We start from the raw sequence: 21,185 nt of genomic DNA on the forward strand, positions 1-21,185 counted from the left end.
CGGCCTCGACCTGACAGAACCTGGGCCCGGGGCTGGGCTGCCTCTTCAGAGGACCGCTCCAGCCACCCCCTCTCGCCCTGGCACCCTTCGCCACAGGCTGAGCGAAGGAGGAGCTGGGCGTTTTCCCCTCAGTTTGCCGTTTACAGGCGCCTGTCGGGGGGGGGGGGGCTCCAGCCTGAGGAGACGGCGCGCGCCGCGCCCCCCCTCAGGGAGCCTAAGGGCCGCGGGCGGGAAAGCGCCCCCCGCTCACCTGAGGGAGCGCCCCCCGCCTGGCTCCTCCCCGGCAGGGCCCGGGCCCGGCCCCGGCACCCCCCTCCCCCGCTGGAGGGGGCGGGCAGTCCGCCCTCAGCTCCGGTGGCGAGCGCGGCTGGCGGCGAGAGCGGCGCGGAGGTGAGGGGGATCCCCCTCAGAGGGCGAGGCGGCTCGGGACGGGTGAGGAGAGCGGCGGCGGACGGTGGCGACGGGACGTCTGGGAGTCGAGGGTGGGGGGCACCACGTCGCCTACATCTCCCTGACGAGATGGCCGGGCGGGTGCAGGGCGGTGGGTCTGACCTGCCGGGAGCGCGGTGGGCACAGGGCGACGTCGCCGTGTGGTGCCGCTGGGGCTGCCGGGGCTGTGGAGGTGGCTCCCCGCGCCGAGGCGCCCTGGGTCGCCGTCTTTCCTCCTCCATCTCGCTCCGTTAAACACGCTCCTTTCCAAAGGCCAAGGACGCCGAGTCCTCCCGGGCGTGAGGAGGGAACAACGCGGCTATCCCTGCGCGGGGAGGCCGGCGGAGCGTTGGTCGTGCCGGGGCAGGCCTTCCCCCGAGCGCTCCTCGGGGCTGCGCTGGCGAGCGGCGGCTCCGCCGCCCCTGGGGCGGGCGCGCTGAACGGCGGAGAGGGGAGCGCTGCCAGCGGAGGGGAGAGGGAGTTGCCGGGAAAACAGACTCCGTTAAAATCTGTAAATTTCTTAGTTTTCTCTCGCGGTTGTAAAGAGCGGGGGCTCTTTTACCCGAGTGCGTGTGGCGGCGGCGGCTGCCCCGCAGCGGGGGTTGGTTTCAGGTGAGCTCGCAGTGCCGGGGCCGCTGAGGGCCGGGCGCCCCCCGGGGCCGGGAGCCCTGGGCGGGACGGCGGGGAGCGCCCCCCCACCGCCCCCCAGCACCCCGGGAGCGCGGAGCGTCGGGGGCGCCGCGGCCGGCGGCCCGCAGGCATTCCTCCGGGGATTCCTGGCATTCCTGAGCTGAGGGCACTCTGACTTCTTCATCTCCCTTTTATTCCACGAATTAGCGAAAGGGTGTGTCCACATTGTGTGTGTTCTTTTCCATGGGAAAAGCTCAGAATGGCAGTTCAGCCATTTATTCTTTTTCCCAATTAACTTTGCATCTGATATAATTTATATCCCTGCCATATGATGACAACTTTATGGGGAGATCAGTGCTGCCATAAAACTTTTGTGGTGAGTTTGGATTAGCATCTGCAGTTGTTACATACAGATGTATGTACAACATACTGTATAAGAGTAGTTGTTACATACAGCTTTTATCTTTCTCCTGTTTTTCTCTTTAGCATGTAAATACTTTTGAAAAATCACTGCAATGTAGTCTGAATAATTATCAAAGTAGTAATAGTGGAAACCTATCCTTGAAAGTTGTTTTTTTTTTATCTGAATATCTACACCGTGTTTAACTTGCGGGCATTCATATAAAATGAATCCTGTAGATGAATCAGAAACCCCCTAGGACATATGAATTTGATAAATTTAGTGTCTGATCCTCATTCTGACAGCTGACTGTCACATGTCTTATAATTAAGGATGTCGTTATAAAGTTGGTTTTAACAAAACTGTAAAACTTATAAAAATATAATTAAAATGGCAAAACCAAACTGCTGATTACTTTTTCAAGGTGCTTTGCAGCAACTTGTTTGAGTAGTTATATTTTCTAGAAATGCCATTGTAATTGAATTGTCTCATTTTTTCTCGTTAGACACAGAATAAATTAGTTTATACTCACAGTATATACTAAGCCACATGTGGTTACTGCTGATTGATATAAAAGTATACCAAGTTGCTATAAGCTTTTTTTTTTTTTTTAATAATTAGTGTGTTAGTTTGAACTCTGGTCTTTTCTTTTGAGAAAAGATTATAAATGGAAATGAAAATTTTTCATACAGTATTGGAATGTACCATTAGTAGTGTAGCAAGCAGCATGTTTTACAAAGGAGATGAAGTTTGTTGTATTGTGAAAGGCAATTATACTGCTTTTTATTGTATGTTATTAATTTTGAGAGTTAGCTATACTTTTTAAACAGAAAACTCCGTAAAATTATAAAGCAACATTTCTAACTTTTATTAAAAATTTTCTTAGGATATTAAGCTAATCTTCCACATAAGAGAAAATAATTGTTATTACTAGAAATTTTTTTCATTTTAATATTCACATCAATTTTTTTTAAATATATCTGAGCTAAAAAAAATGCAGTGCTTCAAATAAAGTATCTTATAAAGGGACTGATATTTTTACATATATGTATTTACATTTTAGAGATGTTTTTAAAAGGTATTAATCATTGGAAAAGAATTCCTAGTTGATGTATGTACACCTTGAGTTGCAACTGACGTTAACCGTTTCCAAATTCCACGTCAGTGCAAATACACACTAGAAAGGATTATTTTAGCAAATGTCAGTAATGTTATGACAGTAATGAAAAGGAGGGGCTTATCATTCCTAACCTCTTTAATTACAGAATTTGTGGTGTTATTCCAAAGAGCCTGTCTTCTCCGTGGCTGTATCACACAACTGTTTTTATTCTCAGTATCTGACTTAGTTGTGTTTTGCTTTTAAATCTAATAAATGACACGACTGCTTAGGCTGCCTGAATTGCTTCCAAGCAAACCAGCTTATTTTAATTTCTGTTAATTGCATTATTAGATCTCACTGTCACTAGTAAAATGTCTGAGAATGCGCTTAGGTTCCCCTGACAGGGTCTGTATGTGGCATGTGAAATTTAAGTGACTACAAAAATGGTCTGTGGTGTTTCCTGTGTAAGGAATTTTACCTCAATAAAAGGATTACAAAGCTGAAAAAAAGAACTGGTGACAGTATTCTGTTCCTTCTTCTGGTTTACCTTGTGTAATAGGAAGTTGATCTTTCTGGGAGTATTGGTGAAACTGGTTTGGCTAGGCTCTGCAATGTCATTTGAAATGTGTAGGTGAAATGGCATAACCTCAAACTTGAATTTTTAAATATTTTGTCACAGAGCTATGCGAGATGAACATACGTGCAAGGAGTTTATTCCACGTGGACCATAGTGGGCAGGTTATTATTTGCAAATAGCTACTTAAGTATTTTGAGGTCAAATAATTCTGCTGATGTCAGAAATTAAACAAAAGTAGACCAGCACAGTTTCATTCTGCAGCCTGCTGTTTCACCTTTTCTGCTTTTTGAAATCATAGTGACGATGATGATGCCATTATTATCTGGCCTTTTTTACTGTGTTGATAACCTGAAAATATGGGTATTAATATCAAGCGCGTGAGCCCGATGATGTAAAACAATGTTCAGCCTATGGCAGTGTCTACCTGTGTTGATAGAGGGGAACTGTCAACAATCTGGTCAAGATTACTGATGCTTATAGATTTCTGAGAAATGGCAATGAATGCTAAAATAATGGGCCATTTTTCCCACTTTCGTACTCTCTCTATGCAACTCTGAACAGCAGCAGAAATAATGGAGCTACCTACTGCCCATGTATGCAGATAAAGCAGACTTAAAAAATTTGTGTGTCTTCTTTCTTTTGTCTGCCCTACTTCTCCTTCCTTTTTTGGGGTAGGAGGAGGTTATCTTCTACCTGATCAGTTCAGTGAGCCAGGCTTTATAAAGAACTACATCTTTACAACATAGAGATTAACATCTTTGTCTTGAATGGCCAGGATGAGGTGAAGATGTTAGGATTTCTCCAGTTTTGTTGCTAGGTTTCAACAAACTGCACACTGAGGAAGATGGTACTGACTGGATGTGTCCTCAACTTTGGTTTGGCAGTTTACAGGGTTTTTTAAAATGTCTTGAATGCTGTGTTGGTATAGAATCATAGGGTTGGAAGGGACCTTTGGAGATCATCTAATCCAACCCCCCCTGCCACAGCAGGGTCTGTTAGGATGTGCAAAACCCCAAAAAAGGTTGGTTTTGTCATTTCTGTCCTTACCTGTCAAAAGAATAGAGAATCCTCCCACTATGAGTGCTACATTACCAGCTTATTGTGTGGTGGAAGGTACTTCATGTGTTCATGGAGTATTTATTCCAGGCATGTTTACCTGGAAATGTTAACACATTTCAGAAACTGCTTTGGCCTTGACTCTCTGAGTAGAGTTGAATCTAAATGGTAATGTTTTTCATTATAACCAAGTATGAAAATGTAATGTTTAAACCTGAGAAATAACGTGTTAGGAATGCATGTGCTAAAGATTTAGTGAAGTGGTAGTCATGGAGTCACCACTGTTTGGGATTAGAGCTCAGTGTATTTGCTGTGACCTTGTGCCATCTCTGCCAACAGAGCTGGCAGCCTCCTTGAAGTTTATCCAAAGGCATATAACCTTCTGTTTTATGTGAAATAGAGCGGATGACAAAATCCATAGCCAAACATTTTAAGTACATAGTATAGTTTTTCCATCAATGCCTCTAAATTTGTAGCCAAACAAACTCTGGTTTAAATTAAATGGATCCATTTTTTGCATTTCTGAGATGCATTAACCAGATTGACAGTATCAGATGAAAAATTAAGATGCTATAATAACCTTTTCACATTCTACTTGATTTTGGTAAAGACAGAGAATAATGAGGAATAAAGGTGACTGGAGAAATGTCTCAGAAAGCACTTTGATTTAAAGAAAATATCAGGGAGGTTGGTAAGCCTGGAAGATGGCTCAATTATTACCACAACAGCTCTTTTCTGTGAGGGTTTCCAGGCATGCTACGAGTATTCCTACCATTCAGAGAGCTGCATGACTCTCAGCAGTCTAAGCGTGACAAGAGTTTGACTCCAAGCATTTGCAGAAGTTTATAATTTTTTAGTTATATGCACATTACACACACAATTTTAACGTAGCTAAAATGTCAATGGGGAAACTATGTAAGTACACTATGAAAGGGAGACTTACTTGCTAGGTTGCCTGTGCTTACACACTCATATGCCTCTGTGTCTATGTATTTCTGTGTATGTGTACATAAAGTCTCACAGACACTTATAGAAACCTTCTAAGTAATTACCAGCCATTAGGAATGTTTCAACTCTATTTTAAATTCTATTGAAAGAGATCTCTAAGAGCTGTTGAGGTTTATTAGAATGGAAGATGTATTTTACGTACATAAAACCCCTCAAAAGTGGGTAATGATTTTTCATCTATTTCAACATAAAGCATAACGCAGAAGTGGCGGGTAAATTTTGAGCTTTTGTATAGAGATGGGGGAATGTTTTCAGTGATGTCAGTCAAACTCTGAATATTTTGTTAGGCCTTGTTGAAACTGGTAATGGGTTGGGGTATGCCTTCATACGGTCATTTGCACACCTTTAGCTGATATATGCAGGGACAAATGTTCATCAGTAGCGGCCTTTATTTACAAGAACAATTGGCATGTAATGTTACATTATAATTCCACAAATGCTTCAAGCCTCATAAAGAGGGAGCCCTACATCTCTCATTTCCCCCCAGTAATTGTGCTATTCTAGCGTGAAGGTGAGAAGAGTGGCAGCTTGTGGGAGCTGGTTAAACCTGTGCTCAGTGTATGAGCAGGGTCCACACCAGGCAGCTTTGGCTGCACAGGCTTCATAAGCCCTCCTAAGTGATGCATCTCCTGGTGAGCAGTCCTTTCCTCTGGAGTTATCTGGCCTCTTTATTCTCTACTCAGCTCTGTCTCTCAGACTGAGCATGATGATATCATCTTGTTGTCTCGTGGTGGCTGGGCTCAGGGCCCGCAGTTCTGACTGCGTATTTAAATTTTAGAATGCATGGTTGAGTTAGTTGAAAGAAACTAGATGGGTGCAAAGCCAAGTGTTTAAAGAATACAATGTAATTAAGATGAAGTTTAACAATAGAAAAATGGGAGCAGTAACCAGCTTGAATACACATGAAGCTGTGGCCTTATGTTGGCTGTGTAAATACAACTCCTGAAGTCTATTTTACATGTCGTTTTCGTACTTAAATACTTGCATCTCCATAGAGGTTAACCCTTTTCTGTGTGTCTTCATATAGATGAGACTTTAGTCTCTGCATGCAATTGTACTCATATAGCTCATCCTTAATTTTATTTAGGAATAAACTATACTTACATAATCAAGGTTATGCTGTGGTGTTGCTGTAACTGTAATTTCTGTAGACAAGATTATATTTTTTTAGGGTGGGAATACTGAAAGCCAAGGAATAATTTTTGGAGGAGGGGAACTATAAGAAAAGCAGGTATTGCTTTTGCAGAAGAGAAAAGCTGTTTCCATGAGAGGTGACATGATAAGAGAATGACTAAGACAAAGAGACTCCAGCAAAGGCTTGTAGAACATCTCTTATCACACAGACAAAAGGACAAACTGATTCATACTGGATTAGTGTCTAGAAGGGTAGTTCAAACATTTAACCAGGGCTAATGACATTGAGCAATTTTTTCACCAAAAAGAAAAGAAATAAACTAGTCAGATAATCCCTTTAGGTGTAGCATGAAGAGAAGTAAACAGAGGCAGGACATCCAGGAATAATTTTAGGTGCCTCGGACAGACTGTGAACCCCGGAGTACCTAACCAATGGGAGACAGGGGAGGGAAAAATTCGGCTGGGATTAGGGAATAAAAAGGTGTGTTTCAAGAACTGAAAGTGTGCCTACTTGCTAGGTCACCCACTCTTGCAAGAACGTGAATAAAAATGTACTTCACAGAGGATTCTGCCTGAGCTGATTTCATTCGGACTGGAACTTATTTCTCACAGGAACCTTATTTATTTATTAATTTTAGATAATAATATAAATAATTCGGTGTTCTTGAAGCACTGGCAAAACTTCTTAACAAAGGTTGCCCTAAGTCTGTTTCCATTTCTTTGAGAGACTCTTTATTTTAACAAACTTGAGATTCTTACCAGAGCCTCTAAAAACACGAATAGGATACTGTCTTCTATTTAAACAATAATTATATCATTGGGATGTATTAAGAAAATTTCCTTTGGAACAAAATGCAATATTTCTACCACTGACAATTGGAGGAAAATGTAGAGAAACAACATAGAATCTCTTGTGGAGTGAGCGTAACCATATCAGATATTTGGATACAAACCAGCTATCGTATTTGAAATCACAAACTGCTTTTAGAATCTCGTAAGTATCCTTGTGTCACTCAGCTGTTGTTTCTGTCAATACTAGAACAGATACGAACATTTAGAATTTGATAAACTAGAAGAGAGTATGTAAAATAAAATTTCCTCTTTGTGACTTTATTAGCTTTTTTTTTTTTTTTTAACCTTATCCTTTGCAAGTTGTCATAAAAATGAGGGAAAATTGAGTATGGTCATATCACATGTATATAATTAAGTCTGAGATAAGTATTTATAAGGTTTTGTTGTTTGCTTGCTTTTTGTATTTGAAGTTTATAAATGTTAATTGTACTGCAGTGGTGTCAAGATAATTAAAGTGCAAGTAGATAACCCCAGCAGACCACATTCTGTGTTAGCGGCAAAAAAGAGCTTGTACAGGTGTATATGAGCCTGTGTGGGAGAAGAAACAGTATAGTGGTATAAGTACACATATGCAGGTATTGGTGTCCACATAAAGCTCGTACCAACGTAAGTATTAATAAACAAATGTAACTCTCCATCTTCTTCCAGTGACTTAACTAGTATCACAGTATACAGGACCTGGGACTAGTTGAGACAGATGACACGAATTAGTTACTTGGAACTGTGTTTCAGATACAGGTTGACTTCTGTTTTAGCATATTTTTAATGTGCTTTTTGTCTCTGATTCCCTTTTGTTTGTCATTTGTCGGAATCTGGAAATTAATTACTTTAAGAGAGAAAAAGAGAGTTTTTTAATAATGATACAAAATATTTATTGCAGTGGTATTAGTTTAGAATATTACATGACAAATTTGGCAGTTTCTTTATATTTTTATCATTAACAAAAATGAAGGCTTTAATTTCCACTTGGTAAGCAAGGTTAGTAGGTCATGCCATATTTCCTCTGAGGATAAAGCCTGTAAAATTATGACTACATGAATTCATACATAGCAGGTTAAGAAAATGGGATATATATTATATACTTGTCTTCAGTCAAACTTCGACAATTTATGAGACCTGAGGATCTGCCAAAATGTCTTGTTGTTGACTTACAGCCATTGAAGCAGATTTCCCATTTGAAAAAAAAAAAAAAAACCACCCAACAAAACCTGCTAGTTGTCACACAGCTCAAGCATTTGGCTGATCTGTCACATACTTTCATAGGAGACTAACAAGATGTTTTACGTTTGAGACACTGAGACTTCCTCACACACAACATTTTTCAGCCAGCGGGAGTATGAACTAAGCCGGAAGCAGGCAAACAGTATCTTTTGCTCTAACTGCTGTTAATGGTTCCCTCTTCTAACATTCTTTATTAAATACTGTTCTATTCCTCAAACCTGGACACCTTGAAAGGGTGACTATTAATATTCTGTTTTCTTGGCTGAGCATCTGAAAGGTTGTTTAATATTTGGGCAGAACTGAAACTGAAGTCCTCATCTCTAAGGCAGCAAATCCAGACACATCCTCTTTGCTATACTGCGTTTCAGGAGAAATTGATAAAATTATGTGTGTAATCCATGCTAACCTAAGCATGTCTGTTTGCTTCCACTAACAATTATGGAAGAAAAGCGTTATTTGGAATATTCATCCTGCAGGAAATTATAACTTGTCATCCCTAAACTGCCGTCTGAAATCAGAACAGAGAATGATATTTTTCACAGAACAAAAATGAAAGTAATTGATTCAGAAATGTTGAAAATACTACTAAAAGGTATTACTGTGATGGCATGCTTCCTTCTGTCCTTAGACTCCTCTATGGGTCAGCGCTCCTGGCTGGACTTCATTTTTCATTATGCACTCAAAGCTATATGACTACCATATTTAATCACAACTTGGTCAAAGGAAAACAAAACAAAACAAAACCCAACAATGTTGCATTTAGGAAGGCACAGACCAACGTGGCTCCTAGTGCAGAGGCTGGAATTACTGCTTTCAAAGCAGGCTTGAGTGACCCACTTGCAGTGTGGGTGTGCAGTCTGCCAGCATTTGCTTTTCTACATGGGCACCATGCACACCTTGGACTGGCAATAGGTATGAATTTCATTGCAGGTAACAATGCAGTGTTGGGTGTGCAGTCCTGGGACTATAATAGAATGCAGCAGATCAAAACCTGGTCCTTGTCTTTTACACTGCACCAGTTAGTAATATAGATGCATGCAGGGACTGCATTAGGATTGTATCTAAGGTGGTGGATTGGATCTAGTACTAAGTTTACAAATAGCTTGTGCAGTTCATTTATTTGTAGTGTTTTCAGAAGAAAATAAATTGCTATCTTACTCTTTATGAAATATGTAAGGTTAATTCTGGCTATAATAATAGGTCAGGCCTGTCTTGGAGGCTGAAGAGAGACCTCGATTTGGTCTTCTGTCTGTGATACCAAGCATAAGTCTTTGTGGTGTAACACTGGTGTATGGACTTGGGAATAATATATGCCATATGGCTTAGGTTCCCAGCAACTCATGAATTTTTTTCAAGCATAGAATTTTTCACAGTCTCTTTCATTACAACAGGTAGGAAGAAGAGGTGGGACATGAAGCTTTTGGCTGCTTTCAAAGGGAATGAATATTTTAAAACCCAGTGGTCTGTTTTCCAGTTCTTCATTTGAAGAAATTTTAGTTAGGTTTTTGATGCTGACATGAAAAAAGCTGACCAATAATAAAATAAATCCCTCTTGGGGTAATTTCCCTCCCCCTCCCACCCCACTGCTGCCTGGAGAGAGCCTGCATATGCTGAATTATGACATAATATATTGTAGAAAATCCTCTGCATAGGCCTTTTGAAAGTTCTGAATTTTGACCGCTAGACAGGGAGTGGCAGTTTACAGACAGTACAGGGACAAGAAGAAATTGCTGTGGAGGTTTTACTGTGTTCTGTAACTATCATAATTTTCTTTCTAATAATTGTGAGGAATGACTGCCAGATATGATACAAATACAATTTTATAGACGCAAAAAATATACCTCAAGTAGGAAAAAAATATTAAATGTGGATAAGGAATCTACTGGTCAGATGGCAAACTTGTTGTTTCAGATGTCTTTCTGTTGCTGGGCAGTGTCAGTTTGCTCTTACATTAGATTTACTGTCCCTTTTTACAGTCCCATATTTGGAACATTAAAATTTAACTTTTCTCCCTTCTGCTGTCCTGTAAGCAGGAGATCAAGTAAACTCACCTACCCCAGAGATATTTTCCATATAGACTGAAAGGGACAGCAACCCAGGCCCGTTTGCCTTTTGCAGAAGCCTCAGATTGCTGGTAGGATTGACAGTGATGAAGTTTCCCCTCATGCTTTTATGTTTATGAGATTGTGTTCCACCAAGTGTAAAAACATTACAGTTTTGGTCTTTCCATGAATTATCCTGTCTGCTTCCTTTTCTTTACCCTCACAGTATGTAAGTTTTCCTTCCTCTTCTCTCCTAAAGTTATTTCCTGTCTTTTTTTCCATAGCACTGTTATTTATTATTGACCTAACACCCACTTTGTCTTCATGTGATATTGCTGGTACTTTCTGAATAGTCAGCTGCACAGAGAATCCATTATTTAGCTTGGAGAGCAAGCTCGGTGTTACGTAAAGCTGGAGGACAAATTTCATAGTTCCTTCCTGGCATTTTGCTGTGCATGTGTGAAAAATCTGGAGTAAACATTCATAAACTGTAATATCCTTCTTTTTTGAAAAAAGGCAGTGATTAGATAATATGGGTAGTGACTGTTTTTTTGTATAGTGAGAAAATTGGGGAATAACTTCCATGGTATCAAATGTAATTTGATAAGTTAGCCTTTAATAGCTTGAAATTTTCAGAATTCTAAAAGTTCATGCCTCCGAAGGGCAGATAATGTGGTATGCCCTAATCTTCCTGTAATGAAAATTCTTCATTTTATTTAGTCTTAGGAGTCTCAGGATTATGATACTGAATATGAGGGAGTTCCTGTTTTTCTATCATCAAGACAGCCAGAGAGGAGTTCTAGTGCCATAGGAAAAGTCAGATCCTTTTTATTTTTCCATATTCTTTCACTAGATGTATGCAAAATGAGCATACACATAATATGAGGCAATACCTGTGAAGGAGCCGTGGCCCTTTAAGGAGGGCAGGGAACATATCCACTGGTGGGACAGCGTGTCCCCACACATGCTGGTCAGCATCTCTGCCTGTATTCCATATCTCAGGAGCCCCGTCTGTCCAGTGCAGCTGGTTGGCTTGCATGCTGGAAGCAGAAAGCGTGAGGTGCTTTATTGCAGATGGGTGGGCAGGGTACAGAAGAACAAGCTTGATACGCAGAGCATGGCATTTAACAGGATTGGGAAGGCGTTTTTTTTTTTGATAAATCTGTCTTGTAGATTTGGCTAAAGAACTGAAATGGATGAGTGGACACAATTCCATGCCTTTGTGATGCTGTAATGTTAGGAAGGCTGCAGAGCTGCTGAAAAGAACAGCCATGTCTGGCACATGAGTATGTTTCTCAAAGACACTCTTTTCTGCTCATGTTGGCAGGGAGACCAGTCAGGGTTCCAAATTACAGGGGTTTTGTTTTTTGTAAGGTGGGTCTCAAACAGCTCCTGGTAGCTAGCTTTAAAATAGCTGTGAAAGGAAATGTTTTGGAGGCATTCTAAAATAAAAAAGTTTTTGACCTGTTAAACCTTCACTATTCCTTTTTTGTGGTTCTTTGTAAAGTATCGTATCACCACTGAAGAGCAAACTGCTACAGAAGAACATGCAGAGTACTGGATTTTCAGACATGAGAACCTCTGCTGACAAGTTCTCTTCATAAACAAAAAAGTCACAGTTTCTATTTTTGGCAAAAATAAGTTGTTCAGAAAAATGAAACCACTTCTGAGTAATGATAAAATACGGGACTTTCATACCCACTGGAGGCCAGTATTTAAAGTGAGTGTTTAAACACGTTTATGAAGGCTTATTTTAAAAAGAAATCCCCAAACTGAAAGGTTCGAACAGCTTTGAGTGCCAATTTTGTTTGTTTGCAGAAGTTTTTAAAGGTTTCTGTCCCTGAAAATGGAGTTAAAACACAAATTTGGTTTGGAATTTTGTGATTGCCTCAAGCAGTCCAAGGCCATGTTGCTGCCAAAATAGGCGATCCCATCATTCCCTGGTGCCTGACTTGCTCATTTTTTTGCTGGATGAGTAAGGCTGGGTGGCTGTATGGCTGCTGGCTCACGAAAGGAGCAGGGAGGATTGTACAAGCTGAGATAACAGGGTGCTAGAGCTGTTGCTTTTGGGCTTAGTGTGTTATGGCCTACATTTTTTAAGTCAGTGGGTAACATACAACATTAAAGTGAAGTAAACATCTTTCAAACCAACATATTTGGAACTTTTTTAAGAACTTGATCCTGTAGCCTGATGAAACTGAATGTGAATACACAGGGACTACACATATATAAAAAATAAAATAATTTATTAAAGTATTTATTTCTTATGTCCTGATTAATTTATATATGCTGTTGTGATAATATTTGCTTCACAAATAGGAGGTAAGAACTGATTTTATAAAATAATAGAATTTCTACCTAATTAAGAATTTATGCAGAATCATTGCTTCTGTTTTCTGAGAACTATATTTTTAAACTCCTCTGAGACAGCGAATAGAATTGCTAGCAAGACAGTATTATTTAAAATTAAAAGTATTAGTTTGGCAGAAAACCTGAAATTAGAATTTATATCACCCTCATTTAAAAAAAAAGCTTCTCTTTTTTATGAGTAACTACAAGGAAACAACAAGCAGCTCCACAAATAGGGAGAATCTCTTCCTAACTACTATTAAAATATCTAACCTCTTTTTGTAAGCTTAAGAGTAAACAAAGTGTTCTGTCATAACATTTGAGGACTTCAGTGGACTTAAAGGATTAAAACTGGACAGTTGTATCTGTCAGTGCGTCCAGCTGTCAGCTTCTCCACTGTATCAGATGTCAGAATTTCAGTCAGTAATAGTATGGAACACAGGGCTGACTGCATTTACCTGATTGTGCCAGTCTGCCAATTTTTGTGGCTGAGGTACATATTCAGCCATCAGAGTGTTCAGATGTTCTCATTTTTGATGTGGTGATGTCCATCAGAGGAGTGGGGCAGACAGATGGGAGAGGAACAGCTTCAGACCTCTCATCTTAATCTATTGCTGTAAGCCTGCCAAAGCCTGAGATACCGACTACAACGTGTGTGTAGAAATATGACTGTAACTGTAATCGAACAATTAACATCATTAGAAATTTTAGGTTTTCAGCAGAAAGGCCTTGTGTGAGGAAAACCAGCAATGCTTTTTTTTTAATTTAAAAATGTTTACAATATTACAAAACCTGTGTTTTCGTGTATTGTAAAATAACTTTTTTATATTATGTAGTTCACGAGAGTATTATATGTTGTGGCTTGACACCCTATAAAATAGGAACTCTGAGTAAAGCCTATTTGAATGGTAAGGCCACCTGTCTTATTTTCTTGTGAAAGTAATGAGAATTTATATATATATATATTTTTCACAGTTCCAGAAAGAAAAAATGTTTTATTTTAAAAAGTGTTTTAGCACTTTCATTTCTACAAGGTTTTATCCTTTTGTATAGTAAAACTAAGTGTTTTATTAGTATAATGCACATGAAGAAGACAAATAAATTTATTTCTTTATAGTTTTAGAGGCAAAGTAAATACATTAATGGTTAATTTAAGGTAGATTATTAACCTAAATACTCTCTCCACTATACACTAGGGGTTTTGATGTTTTGTGGTTGCTTTTTTGTGTTGTGGTGGTTTTTGATATTTTTTTCTGGTTATTTAATATTTTTAGCAACTTTGCAACATGTTTGAAAGAGCAGCTTTTGCAGTCTCCCTGAATATGACGTATTGTAATTTATTGCTTATCTATTCTTTATGCTGATCGATTTGAATCCTTTTTTTCTAAGTTTTAGGTTTATTTTTATTGACCCCTTTTTCTTGTATTTGTTAAATGTTACCACTATTGGCAAATTCCGATGAACTTTACCCTTTTTATAGCTCTGATAATACATGCAGCTTTAAAGTGTAGTGTAAATTTTCATATACTAAGTAATCTGTCTAAATTTATTGTCACCATTTCTAATCTTGCCAGAATTGCTACTTGGAGACCCTTTTTAAAGACCCTTTTTAAAGATGCATTCACCTACTGCAGGTGCATGCTACCAACTATGTGTAAGTCATGGTGTTTTTTCACTTCCATGGTCACGTGCAAATATGGCATGAGTGATTTTAACTTACTCAAAGTAGTATCAGCACACTGTATTCTGCCAACTAGATTTCTTTTTATAAAGTTAGAGTTCTGAATCATTTGTATTTCCTGAAAGCATTAATTGTGACACTTTAAACGCTTGTTCTTTAGGAGACATAGAATTATGTTGCTTTTTTCATGGGCTGTTTGAAGTCTCTTTGTTAGTAATTTTCAGTTACAAATTCATGTCTTTTTCCCTAGACAATCATGCAGATTTGATTTAGAAGTCTGAGAAACTTCATTTAATAATGTTAATTTTGCTAAAACTTGACATTATTTAAATTTTATTATTTCATTACATACCCGTAGTACTGACTTCAGATCATCAGCATCATATAACCGTAATATTAAAATGGAAAGCATAAAAGCGTCAAAATGCTTACTTTATTTGAAAACAACTTTTAAACTTTAAAAATATTTCTTTTTTGTTGCCTTGAGCAAACAAAGAACAATTTTGAGATATTGATGAGTGTAGCTGGACCCACTCAACAGTTTGAAGAACAAAGTGGAGAGCCTGCTTTCTTTCCCACATCCAGCAACCATTCATTAGATTAGTGGAGTCTGGTTCCTTTATAGTGTATATTCTAAGTTACAACTCCCTGCAGTGCTCTCCCTTTTTCCTTGTTTGCTTTCTCAGCCACCATCAGTGCAGCTCAGAAGCTGATTTCAGCGCCCTGGGCAAAACCCACTAAATTAATGGAGATCTCTTCATTGATTCTGGGTGATTAGAATCAGCTTCTGATATTTTTACTTTGTCATTTTTGTCTCGGTTTATACATTGAAACAGTGTAATTAATGTGAGATGTTATAAGTGTTCAGAAAAGAAGGTAAAAAATTATGGGGAAATACATAGAATGGAGGCCCAAGATAATGAATGTATAGGTCCTTGCTGTTCCTTCCATTGATCTTGCTCCTTCATTTTTCCACTTCCCTTAGCATTCTCTGGCTCATCTTTGCTTTTCCCTTCTTCTGTTTCTCTTCCTATTCCAGAAAGTCTTAAATGTAGATCAAATTTGTAGTGTCTGTTTACTTCCCTTTACTAAGTGAATTTAACCCCTGAATTAATTTCTGGTTAATTTAACTAGTTCACCAAATCTTTTAATATTTAAGGAATTACTTTGACAGTAAGACAGCTTTTTTTTCTTCATTAAAATAATCATGTTGTATCTAGCATTGCATTTAGAGAAAGATACGCTGATTCCTTCAGATGAAGTAAGCCTACTGTTGAGGAGGGACTGGAGTTGGGTTTTAGGGAGAGGAAGAGATTTTGAGGGGAGCTGTCCTGCTAGAAGGAAGGATTGTGTGGAAACTAACATACTATGAATACTGAGCCAAACTTTTTAATTCACTGTCAGGAAAAAATGATAATTCTGTTGTTGATTAGAATATCTGAGGGAGATGGTTCATGCTGAGATACACAGGAGTGGAACTGGGTGTAGAGGTTTATTTTTCCTGTTGTTTCGGTTTCCTCTTGATGATTATTCACCATCATTTAGTTATCTTGGTTTTGTCAGGCTTCAGTGATTACTCAACTCTCCAGCTCAGTTCAAAAGTTTATTCTCTGCAGGTTTTGCATCAGTCTGACACAGTCTTCTGTTCTGTTCTTTTATAGACACGGCTCTTACTGTCACTGCATTGCCTCTGCCACTAGACAGTTGGCTCATAATATGCAACAGATAGTAAAGTAAAACTACCCACAAAACCAGCTCTTACAGAAAGAAAGAATGGCATTTAACATTAAAAGCGCAGGTAGGGTTTAATTTATTGTTTTCTAGAACTGAAACAGTTTTGGCACATACAGGCATGGAGTTAGCATTCTGTTGCTTCTGAAAAAGGTACTCTCAGCCTTGGAAATACTAGCAGTATTTTTCCATTTCTCTTGCTCAGTATAGTTCCTGTTTTAAAATAGCAACTGGAGTTTTCTGGAACAAGCCCACAATTGGAGGATTGTTAAATTAATCTGTAGGAAAGTTTATTTTTAGGGATGACAATGAGATAATCAATTAAAAAGTTTATTTTCATATGTCTTTAGAAACAAACATTGAAAACCACGTACATAAAAGCACAAATCAAAGGCATAAGGTTATTGACCGTCCTTGCAGTGCTTTAGTTACCTAAAACTAACTGGTTGTGCTTTGTTCTCCTGGGCTTATGTTTAAATGTTAATACGCCTGGTACTAACTGCTGGCTATAAAATGATCATTGGTTGGTGAAGGATACAGTCTTTCAGTAAATATAGTGGAGATACCCAAAATAAAAGCTGCTTTGACTGGAAAAAATTGTCTTAGAATTGATTATATTTGAAGTCATTTGATTCCAAAGCAACTGGCACCAATTCTGCGTAGGTAATATTAATTGTTATTTCTTAACATTTACAGTCATAACATAACCTTACATTGATCCAGAATCGGTCAGTCAGACATTTATCTTTGTGTCACAATGCATTCACTTTGCGCTTTGTGTAGCTTGTATGTTGATTTCTCTGCATATTACTGTTAGTCTTCATAGTCACATTGAATGGTGGAATAAAGTAATTAATGAAATAATCTAAAGTACTTAAAACAACAACTTAAAGCAATGACTTTTTAAAATTTTTCTTCTCTTCAGCTATAATCCTCTGATAATCATGGAGCCATATTTTGCTGGTTTTAAGCACGTGCAGCAGGACTATGAAGTCACTCTTGAACTCGCAAGTGAGGAGACTCAAAAAACTAGAAATGCACAAAATTCTAGGACGGGGTCTTACGGTGTCAGTATTAGAGTCCAAGGAATTGATGGACATCCTTACATAGTACTAAACAATACAGAAGGATGTTTGTCAGAAAATCCACCTCCTGGAAAAGAACAGCAGGTCATTTCTCAGAGTGTAAGCAAGCCAGCCACAGACTCCAATATTGCTTTTAAGTTGGAGGACAAAAACGGTGAACACCCAAAGTTTCCTGGAACACAGCACATGCAACCCTGTATGCTTAAAAGCCTAAAGATAACCAATCTGGATGAAGAGGAAAATGGAATATCAGATTTTAAAGATGGAACAATGAAATCCTCCAATTTGTTGAACTTTCAAAGACATCCTGAACTTTTGCAGCCTTATGATCCTGAAAAAAATAACTTGAACTTGGATAAATACCAATCTGCTGTGTGCAGTAAATCTGAATCTTTTGCAGATGAAGATAAAACCGAAGCAAAGCCTTGGATTTCCTCATCTAAAGTAGTGTCCCTACAGAAAACAAATACACATCTTGCAGAGCCAACCAAAGCAAATTCAAAAAAGATACGTTTGAACAGATCAGTAGAAGACCAAAATAAGCAACTGTCAGATTGTCCTAGTAGCACGATCAGCCCCAATGAAGTGCGTGTTTCAGAATCATTTTTGTCTGCAGGAGGATCCCCATGTGTTAGTCCCACTGCTTATCCGGAGACAAGAAAACCTAGACCAGATGTTCTTCCCTTCCGCAGACAAGATTCAGCTGGGACAGTACTGGATGACTCACGAAGATCATCATCCTCATCAGCTACTCCCACTTCTGCAAATTCCTTATACAGATTTTTACTTGATGACCAAGAGTATGCCATCTATGCAGACAACGTTAATCGACATGAAAACAGAAGATATATCCCATTTTTGCCTGGAACTGGCCGTGATATTGATACTGGTTCACTTCCAGGAGTGGATCAACTAATTGAAAAGTTTGATAAGAAAGTTGATCCTCACAGAAGAGGTAGGTCAGGAAAAAGGAATAGAATTCATCCAGATGATCGTAAAAGATCAAGAAGCGTTGATAGTGCCTTGTCATTAGGGCTTGATGTAAATTCAGATTATTTAGGTGAATTCAGTAAAAGCTTGGGTAAGTCAACAGAGCACTTGCTGAGACCATCTAAAGTTTGCCTTCACAAGCAGTTATCCAGAGATCAAAAGTCACCTTCGAAAGAGATAAAGATTTCTGCTCGAAGTATTGGAAAACTGCAAATGCCTGATAAAGACACTCAGAACAGCAATTTCAATTCTTTGCAGTACCATAAACAAAACGGAGCTGATACTGAGAGCTTGATGTTTAGGTCATGTACACTCCCAGGACAGAATAAGAGAGAGGAAGTTAGAACAGTAACTTCTACTTTGTTGTTGCCAAACCGAATCACAATTCCACCTGATTCAGGAACCAAGAAGATTTCTGTAAAAACATTTTCATCCATCCCTAATATACAGGTAATTTTGAATTTACTTGTTGTGTTTTGCACTCTGGCATACTAAAACTGCCATATTGTTAAATGCATTTTTTGTGCTCTTCATTAGAACAAACTCCTATCACACAATACTTGCAAATGGGATAGCAGAGTTGTTCTGGAGAAATGTAAATACAGAAATTATTCCCGTAGTTGCAGGTATAGAAAACAGGGCTTGTAAAACAGTTTATTCTTGTATGGGTGAAAGAACATGGTGGGGACAAAGAAGATTATTGTAAGTGATGTTATGATGATTCTTAAACATAAATGCATAAAAGTAGAATGCTGAAATGTATGTAACTCCATGCAAAATTATGTTTTCTTTCTTTTGGTGTGGAGTATGCTTTCTTCTTGCACTAAGAGAAAACTCCAATGGATCTTTGTGAACTTTAGGTCCAGAGTTCATAATTTTTTTTGTAATAGAATAGAATGGAGAACTTCAGTTGTCCAGGTTGTATTTACAACCCTCTCAGGATTATATTTTTTGACATTTTATCTTGTCCTTTTAGGCAACTCCTGATCTCTTGAAAGGGCAGCAAGAACTTGCACAACAAACGAATGAAGAGACTGCTAAACAGATACTTTACAATTACCTAAAGGAAGGGTTAGTAAACAGAGTTAACTTTTGGAGAGGAGATTGTATTTTCTCAGTGTTTATTTTCTATTACATTTAAAATGCGAAACTATAAAATCAAAGCTATAACTAAATTAAATGTCTGTTTCATAATTCTGTATCTCAGCTGTGCCCTTTCAGGCATTATAGGATCTCAAAATACCCAGGCAATCAGGACTTGGGTAAGGTATTGTACAGGATTTGATTAAATGTACTTGATAGTTGTGAATTAGAGTATGTTTTGTCTTCAAAATACTTCTGGACTTAAACTTCATGCGGTATGGAGTTCATCATACCTCATGGGAGTTTAAGCTTGTGGATTTTTTAAACAACAACAACAAAGTGTTATCTCTTAAGGTTTGACAGAAGCCGTCTTGTTGCTCTGCATTTAATCGTTTGTCCACCTGTAACTCTTCTACTTGGTATTTTCTAATGATAACTCATTGAAAGATGAAGGAAGGAGAAATGAATTAAAATATACATGATGCAGTTACGTTTCTTTATATTCCTGATGTAGCAGGTTCTGGGAGCTGTTGGAGTGCTATTTTATGGTGCAGTAGTCAGGACTTGAAAAACCTAATACTAATTATTTCTAATTTCACTATGTCTGAATAATATACATGCTGAATACATGTCTTTCCACAGCTATAGTTTTGTACAAGAGAGTTGCAATTAAAGAGTTCAATGATTTATTTGGGGGGGGCGAGGTGAAGGGGCTGTGTGTTATGAGTTCTAGTGGGTTTTTTGGTGTTCTTGTTTCTTTGGTGTATTTGGTTTGATGGTGTTTTGGGGGGTTTTTTTGTTTGTTTATTTTGGTTTTTTTTAGAAAACATTCCGAATAAGCCTCTCTTTAAAGGTTTTAATGAAATCATAGTTAAGATAATTTCTGACTGGTTCATATTAGATTTTTTTCTTTTATGGTGATTTTCAGTAGTTTGGACACTCTGAATTTGTTTTGATGTTAACAAAATAGTACCTTTGATCATGTTGTTGCTTACTTATACTGTCTGTGTTTTAGAAGTGCTGATAATGACGATGCAACAAAGAGGAAAGTCAACTTAGTTTTTGAGAAAATTCAGACTTTAAAGTCAAGAGCTGCTGGAAGGACACAGGTAAACAATTTTTTAAGTTGCTTTGGCTTGTTTTATAGTGATAGAGTGTTCAAACAGGGCTTTAAAAGTTTGAGTCCCCTCACTGACTTCAATTAAACTATTCTTGTAGTTCCTCAGTACTATGGCTTAATTTTAATCATACATTGAGGTGATTTATGAGAAATCTTCATGTTAACAATTAAAAAAGAATGTAAAGGAGTCTACCGTGAGAGCTTCTACATTTTGCTTTTGTGCTTAAGAAGGAGAGATATGCAAACTTAGCATAAATATCAAAAGGCTGTTGGATTGAAGAAAAAGGTAACATACGTAGCTTTAAAAAAATAATGGTGGACCATCTTCTCATTATAGTGATGGAAATAGATATACAAGTGAAGAGAGTTTTTTAATTTGTAATTTAGAAAAGCAGTAGTCTAGGATATTGTTTAAAAGCCATATTACAATAACAGCATTTGACGATCTGCCTACTGAAAAGTTTTTGTTTCCTGCTACGTGGTGCACTATTTTTTCATTTCTAAAGCAAAGTGAAGAAATGCCCAGTGCTGGCATAAGAAGGATTAAGTGATTACTTTTGATGATTATTTTGTCCTGGGCTATAATTAGTCAAAATGAAAATGTGAAACACATCTTAAGAAACTACCGAAAAACAGTGTTTGAAAATCTGTCTTGACATATGAGCATGAATTCTTTTGATGTCCATTTTGTGTAACTG

At 38.3% G+C, this 21,185-nt stretch overlaps 1 protein-coding gene across 8 annotated transcripts in view; it reads left to right on the forward strand.

Annotated features, from left to right (window-relative positions):
* Positions 1 to 275: 275 nt before the first annotated feature.
* CGNL1 (cingulin like 1) overlaps positions 276 to 21,185 on the forward strand; it is a 64,606-nt gene continuing 43,696 nt past the window's right edge. For 3 of the 8 annotated variants that reach the window (XM_054215466.1, XM_054215469.1, XM_054215473.1), the window contains exons 1-4: positions 277 to 432; positions 17,135 to 18,734; positions 19,261 to 19,355; positions 20,383 to 20,476. In XM_054215466.1, the coding sequence (XP_054071441.1) occupies positions 17,154 to 18,734; positions 19,261 to 19,355; positions 20,383 to 20,476 (1,770 nt within the window). In that variant the 5' untranslated portion in view covers positions 277 to 432; positions 17,135 to 17,153. Of the gene's footprint in view, positions 433 to 14,438; positions 14,452 to 16,139; positions 16,277 to 17,134; positions 18,735 to 19,260; positions 19,356 to 20,382; positions 20,477 to 21,185 lie in introns of those variants that run through there. The other 5 variants (XM_054215467.1, XM_054215471.1, XM_054215470.1 and 2 more) reach the window with 5 other exon arrangements.

This window comes from Rissa tridactyla, chromosome 9 (genome assembly GCF_028500815.1).
Source record: "Rissa tridactyla isolate bRisTri1 chromosome 9, bRisTri1.patW.cur.20221130, whole genome shotgun sequence".
Taxonomy (NCBI): Eukaryota; Metazoa; Chordata; class Aves; order Charadriiformes; family Laridae; genus Rissa; species Rissa tridactyla.